The sequence below is a fragment of the Dama dama genome, chromosome 25 (genome assembly GCF_033118175.1).
Source record: "Dama dama isolate Ldn47 chromosome 25, ASM3311817v1, whole genome shotgun sequence".
Taxonomy (NCBI): Eukaryota; Metazoa; Chordata; class Mammalia; order Artiodactyla; family Cervidae; genus Dama; species Dama dama.
In genome coordinates this window covers 22,467,693-22,480,578 of record NC_083705.1, presented here as the reverse complement: position 1 = coordinate 22,480,578, position 12,886 = coordinate 22,467,693, and the positions used below count along the sequence as shown (strand labels likewise).

Below are 12,886 nucleotides of genomic sequence, written 5' to 3'. Positions count from 1 at the left end.
ATAGTTGGAAGTGGGAAGGGGGCAGAAAAAGAAGGAAAGTTTTCATGGGCGTGTCAGAAAGCTATTGTGTGAAATATCTTTGCAAAAGTAAAGTGAAAGAGCCTGAACACTGCCTGCTCCTCTGCTGGGACCCCCTCTTTTCATTAGTGGGAGATGTTACGTTCCTCTGGGAAGATCAGGCTCCTTGTGCTCACTTTTTTCTCCATAGCTACTGAAACATTTTTTCACTTAATGTTATTTACTTTTACTTATCTTTAATTCATCTAGAGAAGAGGTAGGTTTTGTGGTAAAGGGAAGTAGAACAGTGAGAGTACACCCTCTCCTTTGGAAAATACACCGGAGAGACTGAATGGGGCAAAAATCCTCTTTCCTCCAGAACAAAGGGTCAACATGATGGTATTGATGATGTTCAACTGGAATCTTTGAGATGGTAATGGCAGGATTTCCTGACTCATGCTTACTCCAGAATAGTTTTCCTGCATTGCCTGTAGAGAGACAATAGCCCACTAATTTTTGGGGGGTGGGGGGAGTGGTGATAGTCCTAACATGTGTACTCCATGCCCTCTACTTCTCTCCCCTAAGCTTTGACTCAGCTATCTTAAAGAGATAGCAGAAATGTGATTAGAAGTCCCCTTCACTTACATATATTTCTTCAGGCAGATTCCAGGAGTGCCTAACAGCCTCATAGAATCATTTGAGCAAGTCACTTATAAGATTGGAGAGATGAGAATCGAAATGCTAAGAGTAGGGTAATTACAACCTACATGAGGTTGAATTAGGAAGAAAATCTTAAAATGGTATTTGAAATGGAAATATACAGTAGTTCACACAATCTATTTTTTTAAGGTGGTAATATTTGGTGTTTTATGTTAAAAATAAAAATATAATGACACAGAAAAATGTAGGTCCAGAGACCAATGTGAAGTGAGTCTGCACATGAGAAGGTTTTGCTGATTTAGTGATTGGCAGAAGTTTTTTTCTAGTTTTTGTTTTTGAACTTGTCTGTTTTTCTCTACTTTCTGCAGAAGAATGATGTGGTATAAAGTTCTGTATTCAAGTCTTCTTTAACCTATCACTACTTTTTCAATCTTATCTTCCACTTATTCTTTAAAACAAATCCTTTCCTCCCACCCTACTTTCACCACATATTCTTTGTGTTTTTGTTGTTTCTCTTATCAGGAACACTTCTCCAGTTTCTCAGTTCTCTTCCCAGCTTCAAATTTTACACTCCTACAATATTCAGTTCAACTCTCATCAACTAAAAAGCCTTCTGATTCTACTCCAGGCTATTCTGACCTTCTTAGCTCTGAATTTCTGTATCACTCATACAATCCATCATTGTGTTAAACACTGTTTTATGTTATTCTCCAGTTGTTTCATAGATATTCCTTATTTTCCCAAGTTTATGAGATTCTTTTGAATTCTCCTTAATCCCTATCCCAATAAGGTTAGAAAGCACCCAATTATACTTATTGAGTTGGCCTAAAATCCTTCAAACATTGCAGCCAATCATCAGGTCTCCCATTATGATTTTCCAGTAGCAATGTTGTCATCATTATCAACAACTATTTATGAATTTCTACAAGGGTTTTGGGCACTGACTTGCAAGTAAAACAACTACTAACATGTACAATTCCGTAAAATGTCTCTTCTTTATCAATGGATTTTATCTTCCAAATGAATTTAGGAGTTAATCCGCCCACTGTAGGTAACAGAAGAGTTCATACCTTTTCCATAATCACTGAGTGAATGATACTGGGAATAGCTCTACATTTGATTGAAACACAAATAAAAGTTATGTAGGCAGAATATAATTACTGAAGCTGGACTATGGCCAGGAAACTTGGGAGAACACTCCAAACTTCTCCCAAAGATTCCACAGATAACCACAACTGGTCAGAATCTCCGTTTCAATGTACCATCTTAAACACAGTCTCTCTTTCAACCCCAGCCCTCTAACAAAATAAGGCCACTCAAGTAGTAAGATTCACAGGGAGAAAAGTTACATCCATAGGTTCCTAAAGAACAATGTTTAATTATTTTTGTTTATTTTTTGACAAACTTATGAGGTCTACAGGAAATACCTAAAGCAAGTACCATAATGTTTGCAGCAGGAAATGCATCCTGTTTTGCTAACTTAGAAAAATGACCTTTAGTTATATAGCCAGATACTCATCCTTTCTAACACTAAACAACACTTGAGAAAGATTCAGTTCCTCTTTAGGAAAACTGGAGAATGGTACAATATGTATATGTGTATGTCTCATGCAGAATGAAGAGTCAATTAACTCTACCTCTTAGCTCATTTTTCATAAGACTGTTTCTCTGAGGCTTTGGGATTATATTTGACTCTTTACATGTATGTCACAAAAACATTATCTTAGTCAGCTCTTCCTCACTGATCATGTAACTGGAGGTAATGATAAAATCTGAATTTGACTTTTTGATATGTTATAACCCTCAACTCCATATTTCTTCCACAGAAGCAATTAAAATATATATAGATATATAACATGTGACAATAAATTAACAAATTCATATGTAAGAGTTAAATAGTTAGGCTTGAACATTACTTTGCAAAAAAGATAAACATATCACTCATTTTAAGCCTATAAATGCTGTTCAATAATAGCAAAGAAAAAAATATATATAAGGTATATATATGTACATATATATAAACCTTAACTCACTATAATAGTCTCTCAAATTCACTTCAGGTTTGTTTTTAATCAAATTGATTACTAGTTTCTCATTGAGTTTCCTGACCCCCCAAACCTTTAGTTCCTGGCAAGCAGCAAAAAAATATAACATGGCCAAATTCACTGTTATGCAGTCCTTACTTGTTAAGTTCTAAGATGCTCACACGCTCAGGTGTCCTTAATATTAAATGCTTTGGTATTGATAGTTAAGACATCTCAAAACATACAGCCTCAGATTTCCTTACTTCTGACCAGTCCAAAGCCACCCACTGAGGTGGACACGACTGGTTGTTGCAGGGCTCTTTTTCAATAGGCCGGTGTGTTAAACAACCACTGTAGTCCAGTGTCTCCTCCTCAGAAGGTCCAATCTTCCTGATGCAGAGTACTGCCCTTGTGCGCATCCCACCATCACAAGTCTTGCTACATTCCAACCAGTCCCCAATGAACCACCTGCAGCAGGAAGTGAAAGAAACACAGAAAAGCATTCCCTCAGTGCAGCCAGAGATTTCAGCAGAGTGAAGGCACGATATCAGTGGACTACCTCCTCTTCCCAGAAGAGCTAACATTTCAGTGTTTGTTGATGTGACAAATGACAAACAGAAGAACTTCTTCCATATACATAAGGAAAAGATAAACCACTGTTAGCCGCTTTCTAGAGTACAGTGCATGGGCTTTGCAGAAGGCAAATCCAGGTTCAAACAAGCAAAGCATTATGTGTTTTTAAACTTGTTTTTCTCCTTTTTTTTTTTTTTTTTTTTTACTAATTTCTAAAATGAGGATAACTACCAATCATGAGATTTTCATGAGGATTAAGCAAGGTACATATGAAGCTCCAAGCCACGTGCTGGTAAATGTTAAAAACCGGCTCCTTCTGGGAGGGAGAGAGTCCTGATCCATTGCATTTGCCAGTTTTTGTGATACAGATACTTCGTTATGGCCAAATTCAAGCTATCACCCTGAACATGACCAAGAGAAGATATGCTAGTCACAGGGTCTCAGGAGCTCCTGACAACATGTGACACACAACAAACAAGAAACAGAAGCCATTTTTATTGTTATATTGAGAGTGGTTCTCCCTCAATTGAGTGTTTGGTGATGAAACCACCCTGCAGGAGCAAGGGATTTGTTTCCTGACTCCCAGAAATGTACATCACGCTCTGCATAAGACAGAAGGTCTCTACTGTCCTTCTAGGGGCAGAGACGGCCCAGGTATCCATTCAGAAGACATGGGAGTGCTGAAAACTCTGCAGTAGGAGTAGAGTGCTGAGCCGGGCTGTGAAAACATGGAGATCCCTTGCTTTGACCTCCTTAACTCCTAAAAACAGCTTCTACAAAGCTAATGTGGGAAGAAACAGAAATGTCTTAATAAAAGAACATAGCTCATATTTGTAGGTATACCATGCCTGAAGTCATCAATGAACTTTCATATATGCAATCTCAGGTGTATGTTTGTGTCTGTGTCATATTTCTGCAGGACTCACTTTTTTGGGCACATTAATTGGTCCAAGGGTATGAATCATGATCCCAACCAAACCAAGAAGAATTCAGCTTTAGAATTTCTACATCTAAATGTAAGCAAAAGGAATACTTTCCTTTCTGGTCACAAGGGTGTATAAAGATATAAGAGCTGATGATGGCCATATTTCCTGTCAAGTGGAATTAACTGATCTGAAAGAATGCAGAGGAGGAGCTAGAGTCTTGAAAGTATTTGAGTGCTTGATTCCAGCCATTCCTGAAGCTAGGTCCACTTTTATACTTCCCTCAGCTTTGTTAATATAAACCAATAAATTCTCTTCAGTGCAGAAGCTAGCCAAAGTTGAAGTTGTGCTAGTTTCAGCAGAGTCCTGACTGATACATTATTGTATTTAATGTCATGAATATATGCTGAATGCCTACTATGCTAAAGGCACTGTGCTTTGTTTTATAGAAGTAAGTAAGACACTGTGTTAGGAAAGCAGTTTTCCAAAATCATGATAAGTGCAATGATGGAGCTAGAACTAGATCCTGCATCCACTGTTATCCACTGAATTTCACTTCCAACAATTCAACATTTCTAACAAATAGTAGAATCTAAACCAGAAACATGAGGCCAAAAGACATTTTCTTCAATCCATGCTTATAAATCATGCATACATCCTAAATGGAGATGCTCATGCTCTTGGGTAGGAGACTAACCAGAGAGAAGAGTATAAAAGTTAAGAACAAATGTCACCTCTTTCCATGAGCTTAATTCATTTGTGCCAATTTTGTATGTGGAAGATAATACCTTAGTGAAGTCAGAGTACTAGTATCCTAAATTTGAGCCTACACTCAGCCAAATAAGCCACAATGGCCTTTGTTCATTATTATTTTTATTATCTTTACTGACAGAGGGAAACCAGCATTTAGAAATATCATAATTAACCAGTTTCCCAAACTTAAAATATATTTTGTCAAAAATTTATAATTTTTCAATCTAAAATTTACTTAAAGAGTGACAATTTAATCTGGAATTTTAGAAATCTGACATTAACATCTTTTTTCTAAGTCATTTTCCAGAGGAGATTTAAAGTGATTTTCATATTCTTTCCATTTTGTTTTCCACAGATGAATAGGATCCTAAGTTGTTAGTACCATTTTTGGTAAAGAGGAAAATGTGTACTGAGAATAATAACTTGCATGCCAGCCATAGTGAAACTCTGATTCAATTCGAAACAATGATTTCATCACCAAGATTAGGGGATAAAACAGTAATGTGTATAACTCAGCCACAAAAAGTTCAGTCATACCACCTCCAGCCATGATCTCATTAGGTCTCATAATGTAAGAGGGATGGAGGCCTTCAAATTAAACACAGGTGCCCAGAGTAACAGCAATGATTCAGGAGGTGTTGCTGTTACTTTTGCTCACAAGGCCAGTGCCACCTCTGCCTTTTTATTCTTCATCCTCTCTCTTACTGCCAACCATCTCTTAGCCTAGATGTATCACTCTAGCATTTAACTCGGAATGTATGAAAGTAAAAACATCCACCCTCCTAATTTCCCTTCTGACTTTAACTTTGATTTCAGGCTTAACACTCAGTCCCTCCCTGTTGTATCTTTATTGCTCAGCAAATCATCCCTTCCCATGTCTCTCTAAAGGATTAAATCACCATCCAGATATTTAAGTAGTTTTGCAATTTTACCACTATATCTACTAGTCCCAGTTTCACCACTCTTCTGTCCAGTTTAAGACAGACTGTTTCCTCCATCATTTTCCATGTATTTGACCCTCTGATGACATTCTCCCTATTTCTCTTTTTTCATTCTCTAGATTCAGTGGTAAAATATGAGCATAAAAATTCTCAGAGATTATCAACTGCTGAATCATTATAATCTGCATAGTACTGGGGCTATTTCTTTCTGAGCTGAAGAACCTACAATAAAATTGTCTTCATTCTCACCAGGATGAAGAAGCTATACAGTTAGTGGGATTCATTTTTGAGTGTCTGAAATAAGAGTGGCTTGATATAGCCTGTGTAATCCAATCTACAGTATCTGTACATTAAGAGGATAAACAATAATACTGGGGGAAGGGAATGAGATGATGGGAGTTGACTTCTAGGATCCCTCCCAGGTCTGACATTTTGGAGTTTTATACAGGAATCTGATGATCTTTTCCTAAACTTATAACAGAGTATAGTTGTACATGGGAGTGAGGTGCAATGACTCAAAATAAAAAGATACTATTAAAGAAAACCTTGCCCCTGGGTAAAAATCTCTCTCCAGTCTGACTCCTTTCGCTTACAACTCTTATCATACTTAACATGTTTTGCCTTGTACTATAGTTATTTTTATAGGGCTTCCCTGGTGGCTCGGTAAGGAATCCGCCTGCAATGCGAGAGACCTGGATTTGGTCACTGGGTTGGGAAGGTCCCCTGGAGGAAGGCATGGCAACCCAGGCCAGTATCCCTGCCTGGAAAATCCCCATGGACAGGGGAGCCTGGTGGGCTACAGTACATGGGGTTGTAAAGAGTCGGACAGGACTAAGCACGGTACAGCACCATGTACTGTATTCTATCGCTTTCACCTCTCTGATTTTCACAAATTTAAAAATCAAAGTTACATACAGGTTTATATTCAGTATTTAACGATTCTTCACATGAGGTCATATACAGAAATATTATTGCTATTAAAAGACAGCATGGTCAAAACAGAACTCTTGGCCTTTCTCTTTGGATTCTAACTCAACATTACTTCCTTTTCCTATGGTGAGGCACCAACTTCCTGTCAGTCATGCTCTTTAATGTCAACTCCTCCCTTTTCCTTTTCCTAATGATTTCTGCCTATGTCATGAATCCCACCATTTTCATTCAAAGCCTCTAGAATTCTTGTTTTTTTTCTTCTCTCTCCCTAGTCACCTCACCACCTTGACTATTATTTTTTTTTTTTTCCGCTAAATATGTATGAATATATCTTAGCACAGAGATATATTCCATTTATTTTTTGGATGTTTCAGTAGTATTACATTATGTAAACATACCATAATTAATCAGTTTACTAATTTTGGATATGAAGGTTGGTTCTTTTTTGTTTTGTTTTGTTTTGTTTTTTTAATATACATGCTGTTCTTTCAAAACATCCCACCCTCACCTTCTCCCACAGAGTTCAAAAGTCTGTTCTGTACTTCTGTGTCTCTTTTTCTGTTTTGCATATAGGGTTATCATTACCATCTTTCTAAATTCCATATATATGTGTTAGTATGCTGTAATGTTCTTTATCTTTCTGGCTTACTTCACTCTGTATAATGGGCTCCAGTTTCATCCATCTCATTAGAACTGATTCAAATGAATTCTTTTTAACGGCTGAGTAATATTCCATGGTGTATATGTACCACAGCTTCCTTATCCATTCATCTGCTGATGGGCATCTAGGTTGCTTCCATGTCCTGGCTATTATAAACAGTGCTGCGATGAACAAAAATATGGAACGCTTCACGAATTTGCGTGTCATCCTTGCCATGCTAATCTTCTCTGTATCGTTCCAATTTTAGTATATGTGCTGCCGAAGCGAGCACCCACCTTGACTATTATTCTCATAAAAGAGTTGCTCCTCTAACCACATTACTTTTTCCCAGAAAGGCTTCCTTTGGCTTTTTAAAGTCTCTCAAATAAACATGATTATCAGTATTTCTTTATCAATGCCTCTTTTGTCTATTCTTCCTAGTCACTGTCATTTTCTTTACATAATATAAGGACAAATCTTATTGCCCTCTTTTTTTTTTTCCCATTCTCTACTTAAAAAGTCTCCAATATGACTAAAGGACATTTAAAATATTTCATTATTTGAAAAGATAATTTCTGATTAAAAAGTACCATTTAGGATTATAAATTAATGGTACTGGGAAAACAGTAATATTTGAAAATAAATATAGATCCTTTCCTCCAAGCAGGCAAATATATTTCAGATAGATTAGAGTTTACATTAAAAAAAAAAAGACTTTGAAAGCATAAATATAAAGTGGGTAAGGCCTTCTTAACATTATACCAATGAAAGAAATACAAGTTAAATAGCTTTCCTACATAGTATTTAAAAAACACTTTTATAAGTAAAACTAGATCATAACAAACTAGGAAAAAATATTTCCAAAAGAGTTAATATTCTTAATACATTAAGACTTCATACAAAACAATAACAAAATGATAAGCACTTTGATAGAAAAATGGCACAGGCCATGAAGAGCAAAAACAAAAAAGAAATGACCACTGAACATAATTTTTAAATGTTTAGCTGCATCAACAATTCTAGAAGTACAAAAAATTAAACAGCAATTAGATATCAAGGGTTTTTTCCCCTTTAAATAGTTAAAGATTATTTTAAAAATAATATTACCAAGTGTAGTTCAGGTTAGGGAAACAACAGTCTTATGTACATACTATCAGTGAGAATACACTTTTATACATTCTTTCTAGAGAGCGATATGACAATGTGTCCCAGAGGGTTACAAATAATTCCGTTTACACCAGAAATTTGAGAAGCAAAAATGGTTAATGCTGTGGAATAGAAAGGGATCAAAAGCTAGGACCCAGAGAAGATTGTTCTACAGTGGAAAGTCAATTCAAATAAACATGATGTATCTACTAAATGTTGTAGACAGTGTTTAATGTTCAGAACAACATAATGTTCAATATGCTGAGAACAGACTACAAGACATCATAAATAACTGTTGTTTAGTCGCTAAGTTGTGTCTGACCCTTTTGCAACCCCATGGACTGTAGCCTGCCAGAGTCCTCTGTCCATAGGATTTCTCAGGCAAGAATAGTAGAGTGGGTTGCCTCTTCTTTCTGCAGTGGATCTTCCCGATCCCCGGACTGAAACCACATTTCCTACATTGGCAGGTGTATTTTTTTTTTACCACTGAGCCACCAAGGAAGCCCAAATAATATAATACCACTTTGTTATATACACGTGCCGATGTAGACATTAAAAAAGATGAAAAATATTAACCATGATCTTACAAGTATTATTAAGTTTTTAAAATTTTCTTCTATTTATCTATATTTAAGGAATTTTATGCTTTAATGTGTATTACAAAAACCAAACACGATTGTCACATTGTCATCTGAAAAAACTTCTTTCTCCCACACTCATTTTAAGTCTTTTTGAATTCAGTAGTCTTTCAGTGAGCCTTATCTCTATAATACCAATGTAATGGGAATCTTATTACATATGATAACCATTCTGGATAGTTTATTAAGAGTTCCTTATTCATTTGGTATTGGGGTATAAAAAATAAAAATTAAATTTAAAAAATCCCTTTTTCATAGTCTGAATTCAAAGAAATAAGGAAGAAATTAAAAAGGAACTAACAAGAAAAACTACACTAATAAAGGATATTTTAAATATGTATATTAGCTCTTTTCAACAAAGAAAACTGACTGCATTTTCTTTTTCAAATTCCATTCTCTTATCTCCAAACAACAAAAAAGTTAAGAAGTAACTTTTTATTTTAGAACTACAAAAGAAAGGGAAATACAAAACAATTTTAATTGTTTAGGTTAATTCCAATATGTCAATTATCCTTAAAGTGTTACAAAAAAACTTCAATGTAATATACAAGCATGTAATATATGGGATGGAATGACCAACCACTGAAATCTCAAAGGATGCTTGAATAACAGGCATTTGAACTTAACTGAAAAGGCTGAGGCCCAAATAGAACAAGTGTGACCACGCCCATTCAAATGCCTTAAATGGCTTATCATGATAAACATAATACTCAAAAGTACTGAGTGTTAGGGAAGTAACTTAACTAGGCTGAGGTTCACAATTATATGGAAATACACTTAGGTCTTTAGAAATGTCAAAAAACAGCTTGTGCACTTTGGGCATCACTTTATTTTATATAGCTTTTCAGTTTCTGTTGAGACAAATTTACAAAAATAATTAGCAGAAGAAAGGAAAATAAAAAATAATTAAATATCTTGTCTTTGCAATACATACCATAGGTTGTATTTCTATACTTTCCCATGTCTGGATTTTAAGGTGTTAGTTACATAGTGATCACATTTGAAAAAGAAGAGACATGAAATTTCAAAAATAAAATAAATAAATTCTAAAATAAAAACTTCTATCACCCTAGATTCTGTGTGCTCCTTATTTGGCAGCCACTGAACTTTTCCAGAGACTGAAGTGAAGTCGCTCAGTTGTGTCCGACTCTTTGCGACCCCATGGACTGTAGCCTACTGGGCTCCTCCGTCCATGGGATTTTCCAGGCAACAGTACTGGAGTGAGTTGCCATTTCCTTCTCCAGAGGATCCTCCCAACCCAGGGATCGAACCCCGGTCTCCTGCATTGTACAGACACTTTACTGTCTGAGCCACAATTTCCCTTAAAGATTAAAACATTCAGGCAGATACTGACTCTGGCTATTGAAAGTTCAGAAGGTATTATTGTTTTGGAACACATATCAATAAATGTATCCTGATTTAACCATACTTTGTTGCTGTTGTTTAGTCACTCCGTCATGTCTGATTCTTTGCAACCCCATGGACTGCAGCATGCCAGGCTTCGATGTCCTTCTTCCAGAGCTTGCTCAAACTAATGTCCATTGAATTAGTGATGCCATCCAACCATCTCGTCCTCTGTTGTCCCCTGCTCCTCCTGCCTTTGATCTTTCCCAGCATCACGGTCTTTTCTAAAGAGTTGGCTCTTCACATCAGGTGGCCAAATTACTGGAGTTTCAGCTTCAGCATCAGTCCTTCCAATGAATATTCAGGACTGATTTCCTTTAGGATGGACTGGCTTGATCTCCTTGAAGTCCAAGGGACTCTCAAGAGTCTTTCCAACACCACAGTTCAAAAACATCAATTCTTTGGTGCTCAGCTTTCTTTATGGTCCAACTCTCATTAATCCATACATGACTACTGGAAAAACCATAGCTCTGACTAGACGGCCCTTTGTTGGCAGAGCAATGTCTTTGCTTTTTAATATGCTGTTCAGGTTTGTCATAGCTTTTCTTCCAAGGAGCAAGTGCCTTTTAATTTTGTGACTGCAGTCACCACCTACAGTGATTTTGGAGCCCAAGAAAATAAAGTCTGTCACTGTTTCCATTGTTTTTCCATCTATTTACCATGAAGTGATGAGACTAGATGTGATGATCTTTGTTTTTTGAATGTTGAGTTTTTTTTTTTTCCCCAAAAAATGGGCAATGTGTAGTGTTCTTAAAAACAGATTTTATTTATTTATTTAAAAATTTTTATATGTATTATGTCATAGGTATGGCAAAAACCATGACATGTATGTCATGTCAATGTATGGCAAAACCCATTACAGTATTGTAAAGTAATTAGCCTCCAACTAAAATAAATTAATTAAAAAAAATAAAAACATATAAATGAAAAAAAACTTAAATTAAAAATAAATAAAATAGGAAACAACATAGAGAAAGATTGAATGTTGAGTTTTAGGCCAGCTTTTTCACTCTCCTCTTTCACCTTCATCAAGCGGCTCTTTAATTCCTCTTTGCTTTCTGTCTATGCCATAGGCTTTTTTTAAACCATATTAGGGACCAGAATTCTTTATCCATTTTAAGTCTCAGATTTTTGTGACTCTCTCTTTTAGAGAAAGAATTACTTCATTATAGAATTTCTCTCTCCAGTTCTAGAGAGCCTGGAATACATAAATTCCTTTGCCTACTTTCTTTTTTTTAAATAAATTTCATGTTGGGAATAATTAGCTAACCTTGGGATAATGATTTCTCTGATTTCTGAAAGAAGAATGAAATGCCTTCCATACATGTTCTGTCTTCCATCCATGATAAGGATTAACTCATTATCTTCGTCTTTTTGCACATAATTATTGCCTTTTGCTCAATCAAAAAACCTTTCTTTCATATTATAGAGTGTGGCCACTGACAGCATGTCTCATATTTTTGAATTTTTTAAAAGTCATCATTAAGATGGATGGGCTCTCTTCTTCTGCCTCCTTTTATAGTAAGTTGTAATTGCTACATTAACCAACGGAAAGGGACTGAAGTACACTTCTATGCCTGTGCTCAACACTTAGAAGACAGGATGCCTTAGGATGACAAAATTTAAAACCAGGTCAGCAAATTAAAGCACTGATATTCCATTACAGAATATTTCTAAACAACTAAAAAAGTCTGTAAGCCTTTAAGATAAATATCTGGAAAAGATAGGACTGCATGCCAATCTTTCATAGTTTACTGAATCTAAGATATCATTATTTTATATACCATTAAACAAAAACAATGCTGATTATTACTGTAAGACACCATCAATTGCAAAATGAATCTAATTTCAGAGATGTTAAAATGCGAAAGATATGTGCTTTAGAATTAAGGAAATATGACAACTGCCAGCACTATGCCAGGATCAATCTACTGAAGTTCCTGCTCTAAAGGGGTTACTTACTAAATTTTGTGAATAAACAGGAATCAAAATCCTACCCTCTGTGCTGTTTTACTTGATTTTCTTAGCTTAATTTATTAATATCATATGAATGTATGTTTCCAGATAAGAATATCTAATGTTTTTCTCTTTCTCTTACTTACTCAGGTGGGCAGGGCTCAGTGTTGCAGGCTCTTTGATTTTCAGGTGGCTTACTATCAGGGTCACAGTAATTGTTCTGGACAATGGAGCTGTCATCCAACCTTTTACAGACCACCTCCTGTCTTTGGACACCTTGAGAGAAGGAGGACATCATTAA

At 35.9% G+C, this 12,886-nt stretch overlaps 1 protein-coding gene and 1 pseudogene across 7 annotated transcripts in view; both read right to left on the bottom strand.

Moving 5' to 3' along the window:
- ADAMTS6 (ADAM metallopeptidase with thrombospondin type 1 motif 6) overlaps positions 1-12,886 on the bottom strand; it is a 278,395-nt gene that overhangs the window by 28,204 nt on the left and 237,305 nt on the right. For 5 of the 7 annotated variants that reach the window (XR_009690551.1, XM_061129691.1, XM_061129694.1 and 2 more), the window contains 2 exons: positions 12,732-12,861; positions 2,945-3,149 (listed from right to left, as the gene is read on the bottom strand). Coding sequence is in view for 5 of the 7 variants with exons in the window: in XM_061129691.1 (XP_060985674.1) it covers positions 2,945-3,149; positions 12,732-12,861 (335 nt within the window). In the remaining 2 variants the exon portion in view is untranslated. The remainder of the gene's footprint in view (positions 1-2,944; positions 3,150-12,731; positions 12,862-12,886) is intronic. The other 2 variants (XR_009690552.1, XM_061129695.1) reach the window with 1 other exon arrangement.
- On the bottom strand, positions 7,635-7,733 carry LOC133046923 (U6 spliceosomal RNA; annotated as a pseudogene).